Source organism: Apodemus sylvaticus, chromosome 10 (assembly GCF_947179515.1).
Source record: "Apodemus sylvaticus chromosome 10, mApoSyl1.1, whole genome shotgun sequence".
NCBI lineage: Eukaryota > Metazoa > Chordata > Mammalia > Rodentia > Muridae > Apodemus > Apodemus sylvaticus.
In genome coordinates, this window is record NC_067481.1 from 55,485,120 (window position 1) to 55,508,076 (window position 22,957).

At 49.0% G+C, this 22,957-nt stretch overlaps 1 protein-coding gene and 1 non-coding gene across 3 annotated transcripts; one reads left to right on the forward strand and one right to left on the reverse strand.

Annotated features, from left to right (window-relative positions):
• Positions 1–333: 333 nt before the first annotated feature.
• On the forward strand, positions 334–22,426 carry Pfas (phosphoribosylformylglycinamidine synthase). Of its 2 annotated transcripts, XM_052194602.1 has the most exons (28): positions 334–1,497; positions 5,789–5,964; positions 7,433–7,568; positions 8,219–8,324; positions 8,756–8,945; positions 9,070–9,175; positions 9,445–9,585; positions 9,704–9,828; positions 9,937–10,065; positions 11,798–11,929; positions 12,047–12,175; positions 15,397–15,470; positions 15,775–15,931; positions 16,175–16,236; positions 16,343–16,504; positions 16,950–17,072; positions 17,188–17,319; positions 17,564–17,794; positions 17,946–18,126; positions 18,223–18,306; positions 18,520–18,675; positions 18,851–18,970; positions 19,229–19,374; positions 19,482–19,689; positions 19,796–19,887; positions 19,970–20,084; positions 20,743–21,066; positions 21,154–22,426. In XM_052194602.1, the coding sequence occupies exons 2-28, from the start codon at positions 5,823–5,825 to the stop codon at positions 21,459–21,461; spliced, it is 4,011 nt and encodes a 1,336-aa protein (XP_052050562.1). In that variant the 5' UTR covers positions 334–1,497; positions 5,789–5,822; the 3' UTR covers positions 21,462–22,426. The 2 variants fall into 2 exon arrangements, with proteins under 2 accessions (XP_052050562.1, XP_052050563.1); XM_052194603.1 differs by lacking the exon at positions 334–1,497 and having other exon boundaries at positions 5,870–5,964; positions 7,361–7,568.
• On the reverse strand, positions 13,500–13,610 carry LOC127695636 (U6 spliceosomal RNA). Its single transcript, XR_007980019.1, has one exon. It is a non-coding gene; the product is annotated as a U6 spliceosomal RNA (small nuclear RNA).
• Positions 22,427–22,957: the final 531 nt, after the last annotated feature.

A 22,957-nucleotide genomic window follows, 5' to 3' on the forward strand; every position in this document is an offset into this window, starting at 1 on the left:
TTTGGTTAAATCTAGTCATTTTACCTTGGGACACCCCCCCTTTTTTAAAATTTTATTCAGTTTGTTTCTTGTTTTAGAGTGGGGGCTTCATGTAACCCAGGTTTACCTCAAGGCTGTATAGCCAAGACTGACCTAGAATTTCTGATCCTCTTGCCTCCACTTCCCAAGTGTGACTACAAGAGTGATACACTATGCTTGGGTAACATTTTGTCACATAAAAATTCCTCCTAATAAAAACAACATTCTCATATCCATATCTGCTATATATTTTCATAGATTTTCTATGCATATAGAGACAAAGTTTTTACTATCAGAAGACAGAGCAGTAAAAAAAAAAATTTACCAGCTTAATAAAGAAAGGAGGGGCTGGAGAGATATGGCTCAGTGGTTAAGAGCATTGACTGCTCTTCCAGAGGTCCTGAGTTCTGACTTCCCGGCAACCACATGGTGGCTCACAACCAACTGTTATGGGATTCGATGCTCTCTTCTGGTGTGTCTGAAGAGAACAAAAGTGTACTCAAATAAATCTTAAATAAATAAAAGGAACCTAAATTTCATTTCCAAAATCTATTTAAACATTGTCTCTTGTTTCTGGTCTGTTGCAGGTCTTAGACTGGCTGTATTGTATTAAGCAGGGTCTTTTAAAAGACTGTTTTGTGAAGGGGGCAGTGGTTGCCTAGGCCTATAATCCCAGTCTTAAATCTCAGTGACTTGGAGGCCATCCTGATCTACAAAGCTATTTCTAGAACAGCCAAAGCTACACAAAGACCTCCTGTTTTTGTTTTGTTTTGTTTTTAAGGCTTTTGGGGTTACTTTCCCCTAGGTTTCACCAGAGTCTGAGAATCTCAGATTGTTACATTCGATCAAGATCAAGGTAACAGGAGTTCTAAATTAAATGACCTTGGAAAAACCAACTTATCTTGCGTAAACAAAGAAGGCAGAAGGAGAGAAAATACAAAAATTTTACATGTTAACTTTTTAAATGTAATTTTGGCTAGTGTACTGGATGGTTTTGTGTGTCACCTTGACAAGTTAGAGTCATCAGAGAGGAAGGAACCTCAATAGAGGCAATGCTTCCATGAGATCCAGCTGTAAGGCATTTTCTCAATTCGTGATCAATGAAATATCACTTTTTTTCTAATGATATTTCGACTTCTAGGTGTTTTCTCTTTTTGAGGTCTTTTTTGTTTTGTTTTTGACAAAGGGTTTCACTGTACATCCTTGGCTGGCCTGGACCTAGCTATGTAGACCAGGCTAGTCTAGAATTCGAAGATCCTCCTGTCTGCTCTGCCCTCCCAGTGCTGGGATTACAGGTTTGGGCCTCTAAATGAGGTTCTTGTTCATGACTCAAACAGCCCCAACCCACCACCGGGAGCGTTGGCACCGCCCACAGCAGGGGCGTGGTCTCTCAGCAAATCTGTTTTCCCGCGGTGGCGCTCTCTGATGACGTACAGCGCGCCAAGACCTGGGCTCGAGCGCTGCGCGGAACCGTTTCAGGTAAGTAAAAATTGCTCGTCCTTCCCTGAGTTCGCTCCCTGATGGGATTCCATTGCTCACACATTATAAACGAATCCAGGCCTCGTCGTTTTCGCCATCAGGCCGGCCTGGGTCCAGCTGGATGCATGTGCCTTAGGTAGAGCATCCGTCTGTTGGAGCACGTGTTTTGCAGGCACTCGGGGGAGGTGGACGACCAGACTGAAATAGCCTCCTCTCATGGTTTCATTCACTCAGCCATCCTTCCATTCATTCCTCAGAAAAAGCAGGTCGACTACCTGCTTTGTATCAGGCACTATACTAGCCGTTGGGAATACGGTCCCGAAATAAAACCCTGTCCCGTTATTTCTGAAACTTACATTTCGCTGGGAATGCTAGACGAAATAGCTGCAGAGGGTTGCAGATGTAGCTCACGGTCCTGGGTTCTATTCTTACGACCTCATAAACCAGATGTTGTGAAGAACACAGAAATTACAGCACTCGAGAAGTTTTGGGAGTAGAAGGACTAGAAAAAGGCCATTCTCGGTTATACAGCCAGTTAGAGGTCAGCCTGAGCTAAATGAGATCCTGGGTGCTTCTCTGTGTAACCCTGGATGTCCTGGAACTTCTGTAGACCAGGCTGGCCTTTAACTCAGAGAGGTTCACCAGCCACTGCCTCCTGGGGTTAAAGGCTTGTGTGACTTTTTTTTTTTTTTTAAAGTAAGACTCTGTGTGGGGGCGGGGCAACTGAGGTCTGATGGGAATAAAGGGTACATTCATTTAACAACAACTTGGTTGGTTGGTTGGTTGGTTGGTTTTGTTTTCTTGAAACAGGGTCTCAGTATATAGTCCTGGTTGACTTGCAACTAACTGTATGAATCCTGACACTCTGAGATTCGCCTTCCTCTGCTAGGACTTGGGCCCTGCACTACTGTTCCTAGCAGAGGCAAGTGTTTATCCATTAAGCCATCTCACCAGTGTAGAAGTCATAATCTTTACACTACCTGTGGCAAATAGGATGTGGTTGTGCAATAGTGGAATCAGACTATTGAAGAATTCAATGCAGTTGGGTGTGGTGATTCATGCTCCTAAGCCCAGTGGCAAGAAGATTGATTTCCAGACCAGCCTGGGCTATATGGTGACCTGGCTTTTTTCCTCATAAAACAAAGAACAACAACAAAGAAAACAGTACATTGATCAGTCCAAATGAATGATAATGGTGATGTGGACTCAGTAGACCTGAAAAGGCAAGAGATTTGACATATTCGTGGAAGTAGATTTGTTCTCAGATTGATTCTATGGAGAAGCTGAGGGAACAGAGCAGTTAAGGTTTGTTTCAGTTTAACTTTTTCAGTTCTTGGGATTGAACTTCAGGCCTTGCCCATGCTAGGCAAGTGCTTTATCCTGAATCTGATGCCTGTGCATCCTGTCGAGCACCTGTTTGGATCGGTAGTGTTCCCTAATGGGAAGGAGCAGAGGCGCAGTGAATCTGCCTGATTGGGCGCCGGCTGTACTGCAGTTACTGCCTACCCTCCAACTCCCTTCTTATGAACTCAGAAGAAGGAAAGGGCTCTAAGTCTAGGCTGGTTCAACCTCACTGTGTACCCGAGGATAACACTGAGCTCCGGACCCTCCAGCCTCTACATTCCGTGTGCTGGGATTACAGGTACATGTGCCACTTTTGTCCAGTTAATATGGTCCTGGGAATCAAACCAGCCCAGGGCTTCATGAATACTGGACAAATATTTTGAGTTAAATATTCAGCCCTTGTTGGCTGAATTATATTTATGACACCCTTATGTGTAGATGTGATGGTATTTAAATATACCAATCTGGAGTTTTAGAGATTCATTGTTGGGAAAAGTTATAGAATATTTTGGCAAATATTACTTTGAGCAATATCAAATTGGCATTTTAAATTAATAGTTGAATGGTGGCACAATTTTATTTATTTATTTATTTATTTATTTATTTTTGGTTTTGTTTTTAGAGACAGGGTTTCTCTGTGTAGCCCTGGCTGTCCTGGAACTCACTCTGTAGACCAGGCTGGCTTCGAACTCAGAAATCCACCTGCCTCTGCCTCCCAAGTGCTGGGATTAAAGGTGTGCGCCACCACCGCCAGGCTCATTGGTTGGTTTTATTAGTTAGTCTTCAAAGCACAGGACTGAATGAAACCACTTAACACAATGGAAGAGAAATAAGGACAGAATGCTGGGCTCCTGACAGTTAGAAGCTGAGTAAGAGAAGAGGAGTCAGCTCAGGTGACACGATCAGCCAGGGAAAGAACTTCAGAAAAATAATGATGTCCTTGAAGCCACAAGAGGAGAGTATAGAAGTAGAAAATAAACTGAATTACTTGCTGCTGAGAGGTCTTGTAAGAACAATTAAGTAGCCTCTGGATTGACAGTGGCACAATACTGGTCGTGGACAGTGTACTAAAAGAATTCAGTTTGTTTTAAAAGTTTTTGTCAGGCCCAGATCATTAAGTTTGGTGGCAACTGTCTACCTGCTGTGCCATCCCACTGGTCTGTGGAGTAATACACACACACACATACATGTTCATATACTGTGCAGCCTTTGCTGGTCTGGAGCTCACTATATTGACCAGGCTAACCTTGAATTCACAGAAATCCTCCTGCCTCTGCCTCTAGCTTGCTGGGATTAAAAGTGTGTGCCAGCATGCCCAGCAGCCTTCAGTTTTGAATGAGTCAAGTTTGAGTCATACTAGTGGAAATATGTAGTAAAATTTCCCTCCCTCCTATCTCCCCTGGAAGAGGCAACGTATATCTGTGAGTCCATGTGTGGCCTGATAGTTGAACGAATGGTGCAGATTAGAAGCCCTGAGCTCTGAGGGAGCTTTCTATAGAAGGGAGGTGTCATGAGCACTGGCAGGGAGAACATCCCAGAGTTGGTGTAATGTGCACATCTTGAAGAGTCAAGAAACAGAGTTGGTGAGCAAAGGCATGTTCCTGCTGTGAAACAAGGGGTCAGAAATTGGGACAGATTCTATCAGGCTTTGGATATTTGAAAGCAGTGAAGCGGGTTCTGTTACTGGATGTCACCAACCAGGTCTAGTCCATTCTCATCCTCCAGGTGCCTCAGATAACTGCTGAAACAAAGTACCATAGACAGTGCCACTCATTAACAACAGGACTTCTCATAGTTCTAGAGGTTGGATGTTTGAGGTCAGAGAGCCACCATGGTCATGTTAGTGTCCAAACATCCATCCAAAGCAACCCAAGCAGTCACAAGAGTCCAACAGAGCAAGATCTTTATTTGAAGTGACCAGTCAGAGACAACAGCACAGACTCTGGAGGTAGCTGACTGTGTCGTTGAACATTCATCTTAGAAAGTATTTAAGCAGATGACAAATCAGGGCCACAGACTCTGGAGCTGATGTGACCCCGATCCAGAATGGTACAGAGTTTTTAAGCTCGAAATTCACAGATATCTGTGTCAAGTTATCCCACCAGCAGGATTTAGGAACATGTCTTTATGGTACACTTACCCTGTTCTCATTGGTTAGGTTTTAACTGGCAGGATGATGTGCTTAGCATTTATGTTTCAACTGGCCAGCCAGGATGTCAGTGATCAAAGTACATGTCTCTTTCTGCCAAGCAGGCTGTCAGTTACTCGGGGAGGTCTTGAGAACTTAATTTGACCCCTATTCAAAATGGAAGTTTTATTGAAAATGGCTTCAGTTTGGTTCCTTCTTACAGTCATTTTCTTGTAAACACTTCAGATTTCTCACTGCTGACCTTGTCTCTGTGCATGGTAGAAGAGATCTAACTCTCCAGCTCTTAGGACACTAATCCCATTCATGAGGGTGTCACCCTAATACTCCTAAAGACCCCTGTTCAAACATGGCTTCAACGTATGAATGTAGGCAGGGGATGAAAAATGTTCAGTCCATGACAGATGACATTTATCATAGGAAGTTCTTCCTATCAGGTAGGCGTTTGTGTCCCTTAGTGTTAGCCACACTGAGCTGAAATTGATTTCTTGGTTTATGGTAGATTGTTAAGACCTTGCCTGAGGACAAAGGACGTGCCTATATGTCTCCCTCCCAGTGTGTGTGTGTGTGTGTGTCTGTGTCTGTGTGTGTGTGTGTGTGCTCATTCATTCATTCCTGGAGGTTGTGCTGTACTGCTAATTCATCCCATCCCAGTCTGAAAAGCCTACATTTTGCAGGATTAGTTAAAAATCACCAGGGTTTCTCTCTCCTGGTTACTGTTCTTCTGAATCCCCCTGTAATGTCTTCTTTCTCTATCTCCAGTGTCTGGGCTGTATGTGAAACTGTTATTATTATTTTTAGGAGCCTAGTTCGTCTCTCGAGGGTCATCTGCAGAATGGCTCCTGTCCTTCACTTCTATGTCCGTCCCTCTGACCGCGAGGGGGCAGCATCTGGGCGTGTTCTCCGAAGACTACAAGAGAAACTACCGACACTTCAGAGTGTGGAGGCTGAGCTGTGCTACAATGTGCACTGGGCAGGTAAGGCCAGATGCTGGATTTATATTGTTTTCTTTTTTTGGTGGGTTGTTTAACTCTGAGTATCATGTAGTCCAGACTGGTCTCATTCTCTCTGTGACTAAGGATGGCCTTGAACTCCTGATTCTGCTGCCTTTACTCTTGAGTGCTGGGCTCACTAGTGTGGGTTATCACATCCAGTGTCAGACGTTGGATTTTCTTGTTTTGTTTTGTTTTATTAAATTTATTTATTATATGTAAGTACACTGTAGCTGTCTTCAGAAACTCCAGAAGAGGGCATCAGGTCCCATTACAGGGGATGGTTGTCAGTCACCATGTGGTTGTTGGGATTTGAACTCAGGACCTTCAGAAAAGTAGTCAGTGCTCTTAACCACTGAGCTCTCTCTCCAGGATTTATTCATTTTATGTATATGAGTACACTATAGCCGTACAGATGGTTGTGAGCCTTCATGTGGTTGCTGGGAGTTGAATTTAGGACCTCTGCTCGCTCCAGTTAACCTTGCTCGCTCAGTCCCTGCTTGTTCCGGCCCAAAGATTTATTTATTATTATATGTAAGTACACTGTAGCTGTCTTCAGACCAGCAGAAGAGGGCATCAGATCTAATTATGGATGGTTGTAAGCCACATAGTATGTGGTTGCTGGGATTGGAACTCAGAACCTTAGAAGAGTAGTCAGTGTTCTTAACCGCTGAGCCATCTGTACAGCCCATTTTTTGTTTTATTTTTAATTACGAGTATATGTATGGATTTGTATGTGTGAATGTGTATATGAATGCAAGCGTTCAGAAGACAGCTTTGGATCCCCTGGAGCTGGAGATAGAAGTGGCCTTCTGATATGGGTGCTGGGAATTGATACTAGGTCTTCTGTAAGAGCAGATAGTGATATTAACACCTGAGTCATCTCTTTAGTCTCCTGTTTGACTTATTTACTCTTTTCCTGGTTTACTTGTGCACGTGAGTACTCGCATGTGGGAGTGAGAGGACTCTTCCTTCCACCATGTGGTTTCCTGGGGATCGGACTCAGGTTGTCACACTTGGCTGCAGGTACATTGGCTATGTTTGTATTTTACCTGTATGTGTGTTTGCTTGCCATGTGTGCCCACATCTATGTCCCTGTACCATGTGTACAAGGCCAGAAGAGGACATGGATCCCCTGGAGCTGGAGTGACCATGTGGCTGCTGGAAATCAAACCCAGGTCCTCTGGAAGAATAGCCAGTTCTTTTAACTTCTGGGTCCATCTCAGCCCCTAAGTATTGGATTCTGGTTTTGTTGTTTGGCTTTTACTCTGAGGCAGATCTCTGTTGCAGTACTAACTGCTTGAAATGTAGTGCTTGGAGCTTGACATGTAGACCAAGCTGGCCTAGAACTCAAGCGGTCCTCCTGTCCCTCTTTCCATAGTGCTGTTTTCTTAAAGGAGGTGCTCTGGTGCATGAGGCACTGTCTGGAGGTGCCCTTGTCTTGTCTCTGCAGCTGAGACCCTTCCATGGGCTGAGGAGATGAAGAAGTTGATGTGGCTCTTTGGCTGCCCTTTGTTGCGGGACGATGTTGCTCAGGAGTCCTGGCTTGTTCCTGGCTCCAATGACTTGTTGCTGGAGGTGGGACCCAGGTATGTGTCAGGGCTCGTCCTGGGCACCTTGTTCCCACATTTCCAGGCACGCGTCTCCCTTTCACCCTCACTACCCACCCATCATGTCCGTTCCTTTCCCTTTTAGTCTTTGGCAATTTTCCTCTGTTCCATCCTTCTCTCTGCTTAGGAAGTCATATAAATATTTTCCCAGTGTGGGCAAATGTCCTGAAAACTGAACTAGCTCCCAAGTTTATTTTAGAAACAATGGCTTCCACTCTGAACACTTGAGTCTGCACTAGTTTTCCTCCATTCCCGTGTCTTAGGAATTGACCATAGGACTTAGCACATGCTGAGTAAGCACTGTCCCCTTGACCAGCTTTTCTTTTGAAACATGATGTTGCTAAGTTTCCCATGCTGGGTTTCTGTATGGGGCTGTGCACCCAAGTGTAGTGCCAACGGACCCTAAAAGCATTGGATCCCCTAGAGCTAGAGTTTCAAGCAGGTGTGAGCCTGACATGGGTGCAAGGAACCAAACTTGGAGTCATCTCTTCAGCCTCAGGGTCTCCTTGGCACCCAGTCTGAGGCAGGAGGCCTGTGGTGCACTGGGTGGATAGCTATGGGCAGGATCCATCTTCCCAACTGATTCTTGCCAAGGCCCTCAGGCCACAGCTGTCTGACTCTTTCCTCAGGCTGAATTTCTCTACTCCGGCATCAACCAACATTGTTTCTGTGTGCCAGGCTGCTGGGCTGAGAGCTGTGGATCGGGTAGAGACCACCCGGCGCTACCGGCTTTCGGTGAGGTGTGGGCATTGTGGTGGGAGATCAAGAGGAGTGGGTGGGTCAGAGATTAGATCCTAAACTCCAGCACAGTCATGGGGGAAGCAGGGAAAAGCTCTTGGCTTTTGGCTTGACCTGTGTGCTTAGGAGATTGGGTTGTTTGCTGCCTGAAGGTACCCGGTTGAAGGGAGGATGGGCCAGCCTAACTTCCCAGACTTATCTGCGCATGCTTTTCATCTGAAGAGAGATGCTGTATGGATCTGAGTGTACATAGCTCAGGGTGGGAATCCACCTAGTCTATACAAACCCTGGCCTGGATAGCTGCACCAGACCGGAAGTGTTGCTATGTGGTAGTAGTGAAGTGAATGACTTGGAGGTCCAGAGTGAGTCCTTTCTCTCTGTTCTTCGGCCTTGTCTTTTGTTTTCTTATGACTGTATCTTCCCATCAGTTTGCTAACTGCCCTACAGCTGACATGGAAGCCGTTTCTCTGGCTGCCTTGCATGACCGGATGACAGAGCAGCACTACCCTGACCCCATCCAGAGCTTCTCTCCTCAGAGCATTCCAGCCCCACTCAGGGGCTCCATCGACATACTGGCCGAAGGTCGGCCTGCCCTGGAGAAGGCCAACCAGGAGCTAGGTGAGCAGGTGCCCGGGGAGGGTGGGGCCTGGGGTGGCCGTGAACCATAGTTCAGCAGGGTTACTGAGACGTGGACTCCGGTGGCCTGGAGCATGTTGTCAGCTCTTCTGGGTTTATCTCCTAGGTTTGGCTCTTGACTCCTGGGACCTCGATTTCTATACCAAGCGCTTCCAAGAGCTTCAGCGGAACCCCAGTACAGTGGAGGTCTTTGACTTGGCTCAGTCCAATAGGTGAGGAGGAATACCATTGTCTGCTGCCTTGGCCTTTGCAGTCAGATGAGAATACCACAAGTTCTCCCTGCATTTCCTGAGGGTCTGTCCTCCTTACCCTTCTGGGAGTCCACTCCTAAATCTTGCTTTGCTTCTGGACAAGCCACAGTGGCAGAATATGTGATAACTTTATCTTAAGTATGAGTTGGCTATGATGCCGTGGAGTGCTCTTGGGAAGACGCCGCACTGAGGTGACCATGTACCTTCCTCTCCCTATGTCACTCCTGTAGTGAGCACAGCCGACATTGGTTCTTCAAGGGCCAGCTCCATGTGGATGGGAAGAAGCTATCACGATCCCTCTTTGAATCCATCATGAGCACTCAGGCATCCTCCAACCCTAACAATGTCCTCAAGTTCTGTGACAACAGCAGGTTGGCTATGCTCTGGGCTGAGGGGATCTTGGGGTGGATATGAGGGAGGCCTTGGACCCTGGTTGGATTGGCATGGATCTTGGGGGAGAAACAAGGTGTAGAGTGACTGTGTCCACAGTGCAATCCAGGGGAAGGAAGTCCGATTCCTGCGGCCCGAGGACTCTACACGACCGAGCTGCTTCCGGCAACAGCGGGGGCTTAGACACGTTGTCTTCACAGCAGAGACACATAACTTCCCCACAGGTGAATTAGGTCCCAGGCCTCTGACTGAGCCTAAGTTGTTCTTACTTCCATGGAGGGCATTGGGAATGGTTTTACCTCTGTGCTATCTCCTTTGCTTTTTCTTTGCAGGAGTGGCCCCCTTCAGCGGTGCAACCACAGGCACAGGCGGTCGCATCAGAGATGTCCAGTGCACAGGCCGTGGGGCCCATGTGGTAGCTGGCACTGCTGGCTATTGCTTCGGAAACCTGCATATCCCAGGTTCTGTTTTTTTCTTCTCTACCCACCTTCCCTTCCGGGTACTCTGTCCTGGCAGGCACCAGCACTTACCACTGACCAAAAATATGAGTTCGGTTCCTGCCGGGCGGTGGTGGCGCATGCCTTTAATCCCAGCTCTTGGGAGGCAGAGGCAGGCGGGTTTCTGAGTTTGAGGCCAGACTGGTCTACAGAGTGAGTTCCAGGACAGCCAGGGCTACTCAAGAGAAGCCCTGTCTCGAAAACAAATGAACAGGAAGGAAGGAAGGAAGGAAGAAAGAAAGAAAACCTTAAGAGACTAAGAGACTAGGGGGCTGGAGATGACGAGACTTTTCCCGAGGAGATAAAACATACACATCTGTTCTCCCTACAACAGACCAAAGTATGGATACCATCATAGTAGAACTTGGTGAATGATTTTTTTATTGGAGTTACTCATAAGGAATATGGGTGAGGGGTTACTGACAGGAACAGAAATGGCGCAGAGACATCTATTGCCAAGGCCCACCCCAGCATGGGCAGCGTGAGTGACAAAAGCTAGGAAACTGAAGCACCTGGCACAGCCTGCAGGCAGCTCAGCAGGCTACCTTCCAAGCGGCTCTGGTCCAAACCTCTTCCAGGAAGCTCTTCTGGTTTCTGCTTCTTCTAGGCAGCTGGTCTGGCATTAGAATCTTTAGCTTGGCTCAGTTAGTATTCAAGGGACTCTCCATATTTGTTACTTACTCTGGTGGATCTGGTCAGTTTCAGGGACTTTCTGAAGCTGCTTTCAATTGCTTATCTTCCTGCTTAAAGAACATCTCTTAGGGATGGAAGAGGAAATTTACATAATGGGCTGGAGCGGTGCCTTAGTAATTGAATGGGCTAGTCTCAGGGACTTCAGTTTGGTTTCCAGCTCCCTTGTTGGTTGATTTGTACACAGGTCCCTGTGTGACTCTAGCCCTACATGGGGATCTAATACATCTGGTCTCTACGGGCCCTCACACCTATCCAAATCATTTTAGAAAATGATAAAAGTCTTTTTTAACAAAGAAGGGGTGCTGGGTGTGGTGGTACACATCTCTAATCCCAGCACTCAGGAGGCAGAAACATGTGGATCTCCAAGTTCGAGCCAGTCTGGTCTACGGAGTGAGTTCCAAGACAGCCAAGGCTGCACAGAGAAACCCTGTCTTCGAAAACAAGAAACAAAAAAGAAGAGGCTCGGAGGATAGCTTAGCAGATAAAAGTATCTACTACTCCTATAAAGCCTCCGAGTTTGATCCCCAGTAGCACCCCTCCCACCCCCGTACACACAAACAACACACAAGTGCCTTTGGGGAGGGGGTACTTAAGCAGTCTGAGTGGTAGAGTTCTTTCTTTGCATGTCAAGGCTCTGATGGATAACTAGCATCACCAGAATAAAGAAGTAGCATAAATACACACGGTTTTAATCCCAGCACTCAAGAAGCATGTGAGTTCCAGGCCAGCAAGGGGACATAATGAGACCATCTGAAGAAACCAAAATAAAACAAAAAAACAAAGTCCTATACTGAGATAAGGAAAGGCAGAGAATTTGGAGATGGGAAGCAAACCACAGGTGGCTTCAGTGGCTCAGTGTCGTCTCTGCAGATGTGGCCTCTGGCTTCCACTGGGGATCAAACCCGGTGCCCTGTGTGAGCCGGACATATGCCGAGTCACTGAGACCTCTCCAGCTCTTGCCTTCCATTCTTACAGTCTCTTGAACCTTATCTTTCCATCTCAGGTTATCCTCTACCCTGGGAGGATCCAAGCTTCCAGTATCCTGGGAACTTTGCCAGGCCTCTGGAAATTGCTATTGAGGCCAGTAATGGAGCATCTGACTACGGCAACAAGTTTGGAGAGCCAGTACTGGCTGGTGAGCCTTGGGTGTATAAGAATACATGCCGCTCTTGAGGGGCTTGTGAGTGTGGCGAGGCCCAGGGGCTGTGGGTCACGCGCTGTGGGACTTAGCCTCTTCCCATTCCCACACTAGGATTTGCCCGCTCCTTGGGTCTCCAGCTTCCAGGGGGTCAGAGACGCGAGTGGATCAAGCCCATCATGTTCAGTGGTGGCATTGGGTCCATGGAAGCCAAGCATGTGGGCAAAGAGCCCCCAGAGCCAGGTAAGAGCCACCGCCCTGCTCTGCGTCTAACCAGCTTCCTCTCTAGCATAGGGCAGCCACAGGAAGGAAGCTGAAGCACTCCAGGGTTGTTCTGCCTACAACAGGTTGTCAAGACAGGATAGTTTTGTTAGATGGGCATTCTCTGTCTCTATGGTCTTTATCTCTTCCCAGTGAGAGGCAGGAGCCCTCACCCCTACCTCTGTGTTAAGCAGTTGAAGTCAACATTTATATTTAGTACCTGGTTTATGCTCAGGACTTTATCTGCTGGCTCAATTGAGTACCTACCAGTTGTTTTACCAGTTGTGTGGTGGGTACTATGTTATCAAAGTCCCAGACCAGCCGATGGCTCAGTGGGTAAAGACATTTGACAAGCAAGCCTGATGACCTAAGTGCAGTCTCTGAAACTGATGATGGAAGGAGAAAACTGACAACTGACCTCCATAGAGGTACCACAGTGTGCTGGTGCCTGCATGCTTAAGCAGTCAGAGCTGTCAGCTGGTAGTGCACAACTGTAATCTGGCACTCAGGAGGCAGAGGCAGCTGGAGCTCTGTGAATTCAAGGTCAGCCTGGTCTACAGTGAATGCTAGAACAGCCAGGGATCTCGGAGAAACCTAGTCTCCAGGGCTACATGGAGAAGCCCAATCTTGAAAAAAACTGTTTAAAAAAAGGAATTAAGAAAAAGAAAAGGTTGGCGATATGGCTCAGAGTTTAAGAACACTAATGCTCTTGGAAAGGACCTATATTCAGTTCCCAATACCCCATGGTGGATCACAACCATCTGTAACTCCAGTTCTAGGGGATCTATGGCCAACAGGTACACAGGGTGCACATGCATACTTGTAGGCAAATACTTATATATATTAACATATATATATAACATAACTAAGTCTCTAAAAGAGAAAATATCTAGATCCTGTTGATTGACTAGGTGGTTTAGGGGGTGTGGCTCAAGCCTTAAAAGGATTGCAGGAGATAAAGCTTAGTTGGTGAGGAGCATGGCCAACATGACAGAAGCCTTGGCTTTGATTCTAGAGCCTCATAAGCCAGGTGTTGAAGTATTGCTAATCCTAGCACTCAGGAGTTGGACGTTAGACATCCAAGGTCATTCTTTGCTTTGTATTGAGTTTGAGGCCAGCCTGTGCTATCTGGGATCCTGTCAGACATACACACATACCTCCAAAGGTGAGGACAGGGAGGGAAAACTACTTCCTCTGGCTCCAGACCCCATGCCCCACACACATGTTGCTCAATTACTTAGTTACTTTTGGTCCTCCCTGTGGTGTTTACATACATATATGCACACATATACATATATAGTATGAGAAAAATATGGAATGCTCCAAAAATTAATTCACATATCATTCTTGTGTAGGGGACATACTAATCTTTTTTGTATTTTTCCAGTTTTAGAATATGTGTTTCCAAATCAAGCACTTTTTTTTTTTTTTTTGAGATAGGGTCTTGGCTGTAACTCCTAGAATTCCCTATGCAGACCGCAGACCAGGCTAGCCTAGAACTCATCTGCCTCTGCCTCTGTAGTGTTGGGATTAAAGGTGTGTCACATCTGACTTTGTGTGTATGTATCTTAATTTAAAAATATGTGGCTGGGGCTGTGGTGGCACACTTCTGTAATCCCAGCACTCTGGGAGGCAGAGGCAGGTGGATTTCTGAGTTCGAGGACAGCCTGGTCTACAGAATGAGTTCCAGGACAGCCAGGGCTACACAGAGAAACCCTATCTCGGAAAAACCAAATCCAAAAAATGTGTGTGTGTGTGCGCGCGCGCACGCGCGCGTGTGTGTGTTTGTGTGTATGCATGTGTGTATGTATGTATGTATGTATGTATGTATGTATGTATGTAGTATGTATGTATGTATGCCATGTGCTCCTGGGAGCCAGAAGAGGCCTTTGAATCTCCTGGAGCTAGAGTTACAGGTGGTTATGAGCTGCCTAACATGAGCTCAGCAGATTCAGACCCGTGGGAAGAATGCCATGAGGGAAGCTGTCTACAGCGGTGGGTGGGCATGCATCTAGGGAGTGGGGCACCTCCCTGGCCTGGGGAAGGCCTTGGCCAGTGTGCAGTTCATGCGCCACGTCAGCTCACTAGAGATGTGGGCTCCCTTCTGCATGAACAGTTCTGTCTATTCAGTTGATTTCTATCTCCCCTTAATGTTAGTGTTGCACTATATTTATTACTGAAGCAATGGAATAAGTTCTAGAAGCAGAAAGAGCTGCGAATACGGCCCAGCAGCGGAGTGCTTGACTAATGGGACACAGAGCTCTGGGCTCTGTCCTAGTTCTGCAAGTCAATGCAGAAAGTAGGCTTTCCATTTGTTCTTAGGATTGTTGTGTAGGCTGGAGAGTTGGCTCTGCAGTTAGAGTGTGTGTTGCTTTACTGAGAACCCAGGGTTGCACCCATGTCAGGAGACTTCCGACTGCCTGCAAATCCAGCTCCAGGCATCTGACATCTTCTGGCTTCTGTGGCCTCCTGTATTCACATCACGGACACACACATCACTATATGAATAAAAATAAATCCTTTAATTAAAGAGATTGTTTTGACTGGTTTAAACTCTATTTATACTTATACTCATATTTATGTTGAATCTGTAGATAAGATATGGGGAATATTGCTATCCTAACAGTAATGTCTTGCAATCTATCTGTAAAGGCCTTGTATTATTTCTTATATTTGCTAAAACAGTTAATTCAGTGTTTACTATTGTATATAGATGATTTTATACTTGTGAATAAAACTGTATGGTAAATTTGTCTACATATATTTTCCCCATTAGAGAATAGATATATTGGTAATTTTTAAAAACTAGTTATTTATTGTTACTTTATGCATATGACTGTTTTGCCTCGTGTGGATACTATGAGTGTGCAGTGCCTACAAAGGCCAGAAGAGGGCAACATATCCTCTGGAACTGGATTTGGAAGCAGTTATGTGTGGCCCCCCTGTAGGGGCTGAGAAATGAATCCAGGTCTTCGGAAGAGCAGCCAGTGTTCTTAGCACTGAGCCCTCTCTTCAACCCTGTGGCGCTATAACTTTTATTACTGTTTGTGTGTCTCCCTCAGGTTATGTGGTTGCTGTCCCTTCTGCTGAGTGGACTGTTGTAGTCCTGTTCTCTCCCATCAGCCTCTTCTGCACCCAGGTTGCCTTGGTTTAACGGCCTTCTGTGTAGCTTCTGATTCTGGTTCAACCTTCTTTCCTTGCAGGCATGGAGGTAGTAAAGGTTGGGGGTCCTGTCTATAGAATTGGAGTTGGGGGTGGAGCTGCTTCGTCTGTGCAGGTAAGTAAGAATTGTTAAGGAAACCAACTTTCAGGGCTGGAGAGATGGCTCAGTGGTTAGAGCACTAACTGCTCTTCCAGAGATCTTGAGTTCAATTCCCAGCAACTATCTGTAATGGGATCCATGCCCTCTTCTGGTGTGTCTAAAGACAGTGAATGACAGTGTACTCACATAAATAAAATAAGTATTTTTTTTAAAAAAGGGAAGCCAGCTTTCATATCACTGCACCACTACCACCCCCTGCCACCCCGTGGGGTACTAGTGTTGGTCGGGCCCCCCTAAGCTCTGCCCTGTGCCTCCTCAGGTTCAGGGAGACAACACCAGTGACCTGGACTTTGGAGCCGTGCAACGGGGAGACCCAGAAATGGAGCAGAAGATGAATCGTGTGATTCGGGCTTGTGTGGAGGCCGCAGGAGGAAACCCCATCTGCAGCCTCCATGACCAGGGCGCTGGCGGCAACGGTGAGTGAAGCGGTCTACTTGGTCTTCAACAGATTTGCGTTAGGGAGAAGCACTAAGGGTCTGCAGCCGACCACCTGCTCCGTTGCACCATCTTCATGCCGGACGGCCTGGGCTGGAGGGAGGCAGGTGGCCTGTAGAGCAGCTCTTCCATGGACACGGAGTTTTAAGTGCTGCTCTGGACCAGGACTCCCTCTGTTTCCCTGGTGACTAGGTTGTCACCTCTCCCTGCCGTTCTCTCCACAGGCAATGTCCTAAAGGAGTTGAGTGACCCTGCAGGAGCCATCATTTACACCAGCCGCTTCCAGGTGCGTTGGTCTCATCCCTGAGGCCTAGCTGTCCTCTCCCCAACAACACTGTGAGGCGAGGCCGTGCTCACTGATCCTTCCTTTTCTTCCCTACGCGTCTGTGCAGCTAGGTGACCCAACCTTGAATGCACTGGAAATCTGGGGGGCTGAGTACCAGGAATCAAATGCACTTCTGCTGAGGCCCTCGGACCGGGACTTCCTGAGTCGTGCCAGTGCCCGAGAACGCTGCCCAGCTTGTTTTGTGGGCACAATCACTGGAGACAAGAGAGTGAGTTGGCAGCCGGGCGGTGGTGGCGCACGCCTGTAATCCCAGCACTCTGGGAGGCAGAGGCAGGAGGATTTCTGAGTTCGAGGACAGCCTGGTCTACAGAGTGAGTTCCAGGACAGCCAGGGCTACACAGAGAAACCCTGTCTCAAAAAAACCAAAATCAAAAAACAAAAGAGAGAGAGAGAGTGAGTTGGCACTAAGGATGCTATAGGCAGGCTTGGGCTGCTGGGGTGCATGGGCTTGGGAGAGAAATGTTGGGGGAGCAAAACAAGCCCACATGGGAAGTGAGTGTAAGAGGAGTTGGGAACAGAGTTAGGGTTGGCAGGAGGAGGTGCTCCCCTAGGCAGCCAGACAGGGTGGGAACATTGTTTCCTGCTCTCTAGGCACATCCCTTGCCAACGGTGAAGGTTTAATTTTCTTTGGGGGCTGTCCCTGGGGTCCACAGATCGTGCTAGTGGATGATCGTGAGTGCCTGGTAGGAAAAAGTGGCCAGGGAGACGCCCCCCTGACGCCTCCAACCCCTGTGGACCTCGACCTTGACTGGGTTCTGGGAAAGATGCCTCAGAAGGTACGTGAGCCAGGCAGCGCACGCAGGGTCTTTCTGGCATATTAACTTCCCTTGCCTTTGTTCGCAGTGTGCCCTGCCCTTCCCAGGTGCTTACAGTTGGTCCCTTCCGTTTCAGGAGTTCTTCCTCCAGAGAAAACCCCCTGTGCTGCAGCCTTTGGCTTTGCCCCCCGATCTGAGTGTGCGACAGGCTCTGGATCGGGTCCTAAGGCTGCCTGCTGTGGCCAGCAAACGCTACCTCACTAACAAGGTCCTCCTCGTTCCCCTCTTGGCTACTTTAGCCTTCTGTACTGCTCCCTGTCGTTCATCCTGGCTCTCTCTCCCACTGGGGTTTCCTAGGCTCTGGGAATGAAGGGGTTGGGGGCAGAGCGTCCTCAGTTGCCTACTGTCCCTGCTGCCCACCTTCGGTATGTTCTTACTTTGAGTTCGGGGGATCCCCACCCCTCTGTTGACCCCCCGTCTTCTCGGTTGCCAACTGCATCTGTGTTCCGTAGGTGGATCGCTCTGTGGGCGGCCTAGTGGCCCAGCAGCAGTGTGTGGGGCCCCTGCAGACTCCTCTGGCTGATGTGGCTGTTGTGGCCCTGAGCCACCAGGAACTCATAGGGGCCGCCACAGCCCTGGGAGAGCAGCCAGTCAAGAGCTTGCTGGACCCCAAGGCTGCTGCCCGGCTAGCTGTGTCTGAGGCCCTCACGAACCTGGTGTTCGCTCTGGTCACCGATCTCCGGGTGAGTCCTCCATGGCTTTGTCCAGCAGTCCTGGGCCTCTGTATCCACCAGCCACTCTCCCTCTTTCCCGTTGTTTTTGGCACATACGCTCCCAAGCCTTCTGCATCTCTCTTCCCCTCCAATGCCATGCTTGCGTCCCCACTGTTTCCAGGATGTCAAGTGCAGTGGGAACTGGATGTGGGCAGCCAAGCTCCCAGGTGAGGGTGCAGCGCTGGCCGACGCCTGTGAGGCTATGGTGGCAGTCATGGCAGCACTGGGTGTGGCCGTAGATGGTGGCAAGGACTCCCTCAGCATGGCTGCCCGGGTTGGCACTGAGACCGTGCAGGCTCCTGGTAAGGATGAGGTCCTTGTGAGAGGGAAGAAGGACCTGTAGGCCTGGACCGCTACCTCACTTGGCCTTATCTCCTCTTCACCTCCCCCCCCCCTAGGGTCACTGGTCATTTCAGCATATGCCGTCTGTCCAGACATCACGGCCACTGTGACCCCAGACCTCAAGCATCCTGGAGGGAAAGGTATGGCTCTATCTCCCTTGTCCTTGTGTCTATTCTGAGCTTGTGCCCTGCTTTGAGGTCTACTCTGAGTCCTGGTCCCTCGCATCTCGGCCCTGAGGTGCACTGCTTTCTAGGTCCGGCAGTTGGGAGTGTCTTACTGTGCACTGTGAATGTGCTGCTGGGAACACTCTGAGGCGGGGTCTTGAGCTGCTGTCCTCTTCCTTGCTTCCTTAGGTTGTTTGCTCTATGTGCCCTTGAGCCCCGGGCGGCACCGGCTGGGAGGGACGGCCCTGGCCCAGTGTTTCTCTCAGCTCGGGGAGCACCCTCCTGATCTAGACCTTCCCGAGAATCTCGTGCGTGCCTTCCATATCACCCAGGGGCTGCTGAAAGGTGAGAGTGGCCCTGGTGCCTAGGTGCGGCCCTTGTCTCCTGAACAAGTGAGTGGGGTGCCTCCAGGCCAGACTCCTCCTGTGAGGGCCCACATTCTCACACTCACTGGCTTTCCAGATGCCATGGAGCCGTAGGCTTGGCCTGAGGTGGCTAGATTTTTTTCTTGTTTCTCCAGACCGCCGTCTTTGCTCAGGCCATGATGTCAGCGATGGGGGGCTTGTCACCTGCCTTCTAGAGATGGCCTTTGCTGGGAATTGTGGGATAGAGGTAGACGTACCTGCCCCTGGGATCCATGGTGAGTTGCTTAGGTCTAGCCTAAGGCCTGGGCTGCCTCTTTTCCTTGTAAACTTTCTGGTGTAAAGAATGCGGCATCTCTGACTCTTATCTCCTGAGTCTTAGCTGAATTCTCCCTTGCCATCTTCATGTTCTGACCTGTGGTCTGCGAAGAGCTCTCATAGTCTCTGGTGCAACTCCCATGAGCTCCTCCTCCAGATTCCATCTCACCTGAGTCCCCACCCGAGTCATCCCGGCTCACCCCCATCTCTTTTTCCAGCATTGCCGGTGCTGTTTGCGGAGGAGCCGGGTCTGGTGTTGGAGGTACAGGAGGCAGATGTAGCCGGGGTACTGCAAAGGTACCAGAGTGCTGGCCTACACTGTCTGGAACTGGGCCACACAGGCGAGGCTGGACCCCAGGCCACGGTGAGGAAACCAGGGAGAGTGTAGTATTACTGTGAGCCTGTCAGCAAACACCACTCTGAAGCTATCTTGGGGCCACACTTCGTCCTTCACCAGTGTCCCGTCTACAGGTCCGAGTGTCCGTGAACGGGGCTGTGGCTGTGGAGGAGCCTGTTGGGCAGTTAAGAGCCCTCTGGGAGGAAACAAGTTTCCAGCTGGACCTGCTGCAGGCAGAGCCGCGCTGTGTGACAGAAGAGAAACAGGGCCTGACGGAGCGCACAGGGCCCAGCTACCGCCTGCCACCCGCCTTTCCTAAGGCCTCTGTGCCCTGTAAACCTGGTAAGGGAGTGTGCACAGAGGCTTGGGTGCCTGAATCTGCCCTGGGGAAGGTATCTGGGGTTCTAGGATGGATAGGTGGCATTGTGCTCAAGGACACATCTTCCAGGTGGTCCCATCCCTCGAGTTGCCATCTTGCGAGAAGAGGGCAGCAATGGAGACCGAGAAATGGCCGACGCCTTCCACTTGGCTGGCTTTGAGGTAAGCCCGGCGCCTGGCAAAGCTGGGGATCTTCATCCTGTCCTGGCTGTATGTCCTCTAAGTTTCCTCCCTGTCATATTAGGTGTGGGATGTGACCATGCAGGATCTCTGCTCTGGAGCCATCAGGCTGGACACATTCCGTGGTGTGGCCTTTGTGGGCGGCTTCAGCTACGCAGACGTCCTGGGCTCTGCCAAAGGTCAGTGCAGACTACTGCATCTGCAGTTTCCACATCCTTGGTAAAACGTCTTTGGCTTCTTCTGCGTCAGGCTGCAGCCACCTTGTTGCCCCCATAAGAGGGCAGAGTGCTGTGGTTCAGGACCGGGACTAGCAGGAGGAAGACGGCTGGCTGGCTTTCCTGAGCTGTACTTGCTGAGGCGGCATGTCTCATCTGCAGTTGACTGTCCTTCAACTTGGTCAGATTGTCCTGTTCTGTGGAAAGTGGATCAGCACAACTAGATCAAGAGAGGGCAAAAGTCAGGCTTTTTGTGTGTGAAATCTTTGCCCTTTTTTAATGAGATATGGTTTCATGAAGCTGCTCAAACTCACAAAGAAGCCTTGGAAGCCATCTTACCTTAGCCTTCCAAGTCTTGGGATTTACAGGTGTGAAATCTTACTGTTGAATCTTAGACTACTGCATAGCATTAAAATATATGTATTTTGACTTAGCATAAAGAAATTCATGGATCCCCTGTCAGGCTGTCTGATAGAAGCAGATCAGGCTGTTTCTTCCCTCAAGTTTGTCCCAGGGACTGAAGAGACCTGATTCTAGAGTAGAAGGCTGTCATTGCCTTCACTCCCTGCTTCTGCTTTCCTCGGGCCTTTTACATCTCACCATGCCTTCCTGCTCTTCCTAGGTTGGGCAGCTGCAGTGACCTTCAATCCACAGGCCAGGGAAGAGCTGGGACGCTTCTGCAAGCGGCCGGACACCTTCAGCCTGGGCGTGTGTAATGGCTGTCAGCTGCTGGCTCTTCTGGGCTGGGTGGGAAGTGATGCTGATGAAGAGAAAGTCGAGCCAGGCCACGACTCCCAGCCGGCACAGCCGGGCCTCCTGCTCCGCCACAATCTGTCAGGGCGGTTTGAGTCCCGATGGGCCACCGTGCGTGTGGAGCCGGGGCCAGCCCTGATGCTTCGAGGGATGGAGGGCTCTGTGCTGCCTGTGTGGAGTGCTCACGGGGAAGGTCAGGCTGAGGAGGGCAGGGGCAGGTTTGCAGGCCGGGCTGGGCCTGAAGGAACTTGGCCTTCACTCCTTTCTTCTTCATTTCCAGGTTACATGGCATTTTCTTCTCCTGAACTCCAAGCCAAGATCGAAGCCAAGGGCTTGGTTCCTCTGCGCTGGGCAGATGATGATGGGAACCCCACAGAGCAGTACCCTTTGAACCCCAATGGCTCTCCAGGGGGCATAGCTGGCGTCTGCTCCAGAGATGGTCGCCATCTGGCTCTCATGCCACACCCTGAGCGGGCTGTGAGGCTTTGGCAGTGGGCGTGGCGACCCTCTCCCTTTGATGGCCTTTCCACCTCCCCGTGGCTGCAGCTCTTCCTCAATGCTCGGAAGTGGACTGAGGAGGCCGCGTGACCGCCCTGGCCCATCCCATCCTCGAGTCTGTTGCCTTCTTTCCCCATTGCCTTCAGAAGTATCCCATGTAATTTCCAAAAGCATCTTAGACAGCAAGAACCAAAATGCTGGGCCGCCCCCAGCTCCTCGCCCACGTTAGCCTTGCCCTGCAGGAACTGCTCTCACTTACAGAGTTTAACCTGAGTCTCCAGCAAGCCCAGGCTCCTCCCAGGCTCTGGGGACAGCCCCAGTGGAGAGGTGTGTGGGCAGCGACAGCCTGGCAGTCCTTCCTGTGATCATCACCTTGTAATCCCTCATTCTCTTGGTTAGAGCTCTGAGTGAGCTTTCATGTCTCCTTTTTCTTAGTCTTTATGAGACCGACTTCCTGTCTATAGCCCAGGCTGGCCCTAAACTCAGAAATCTTTTTTTTTTTTTTTTTTTGTATTTGGATTTGGACAGGGTTTCTCTGTATAGCCCTGGCTGTCCTGGAACTCACTCTGTAGTGACTTGAGCCTGCTGCCTCTGTCTCCCAGAGTGCTGGGATTACAGGCGTGCGAAACACAGAATTCTTTAGCGTCAGCCTCTCGGGTGAGTGCCACGCTTGGCATTGGTGTAGATCTAGGAATAATTCACATCAGCCCCTCCCAACCGCTCTTACCTGAAAAGCAGCATTCTGGGTCCCTTTTCAGAGTGTTCTGCTGCTTGTTAGAAATCATGGCCAGAAGCGTAAGGGGCTGACCTGTGCCTACCTCAGATTACATTCCTGATTCTTCTCCTAATTCAGCAGCCGCCTTAAAGTAGTTGACACCTTCCTTCCTTCCTATTAGCAGAGCCCTGAGCTATTGGAATTTGTTTTTTTGCTTTGTCTTTTCAAGACAGGTTTTTTTCTATGTAGGTCTGGCTGTCCTGGAACTTACTCTGTAGACTGGGGTGGCCTCACACTCCGAGATCCATCTCAGTGCTTCGGTTAAAAGTTTGTGCCACTACCGCCTGGCCATTCATTTTTCTTCTTGTTCCTTGATCAGTAATGATGCCGGGCACTGGTACTGCGCTAATGGAGTTTGTAGTCTTAATAGAGTTGAAATAATAGCTACTTAGCTCATACCACAAAGCTAAATAGGTGCTGGGTAATTTATGTGTCTAACATAAAGTCTACTACAAGTCTACATAAAGTCAAACCTAAAGGTATGAGTTCAATCCCAGGAACTCACATGGTAAAAGGAAGAGCCAACTCTCCACAGTTGTCTGATGGCTTACATATAAGTGCCATGGCACATGTGCACCAGCACACACATGTTAGTGCATATGTACCAGGCGTGGTGGCACATTCCATTAATCACAGAACCAATCAGTGATACTTTACTCTTTGTTAATGGAAACTTAAATTCATGGAAGAGGATCCATGACCACAGTGGTAAGAGATGCCAAGTGCTCTGGACGTGCACTGTGCAGGCAAGAACTGATAAGCCATTCTGGGTCCTGCATTCTTTTAGATTTATGTGTGTGTTTGTGTGTGT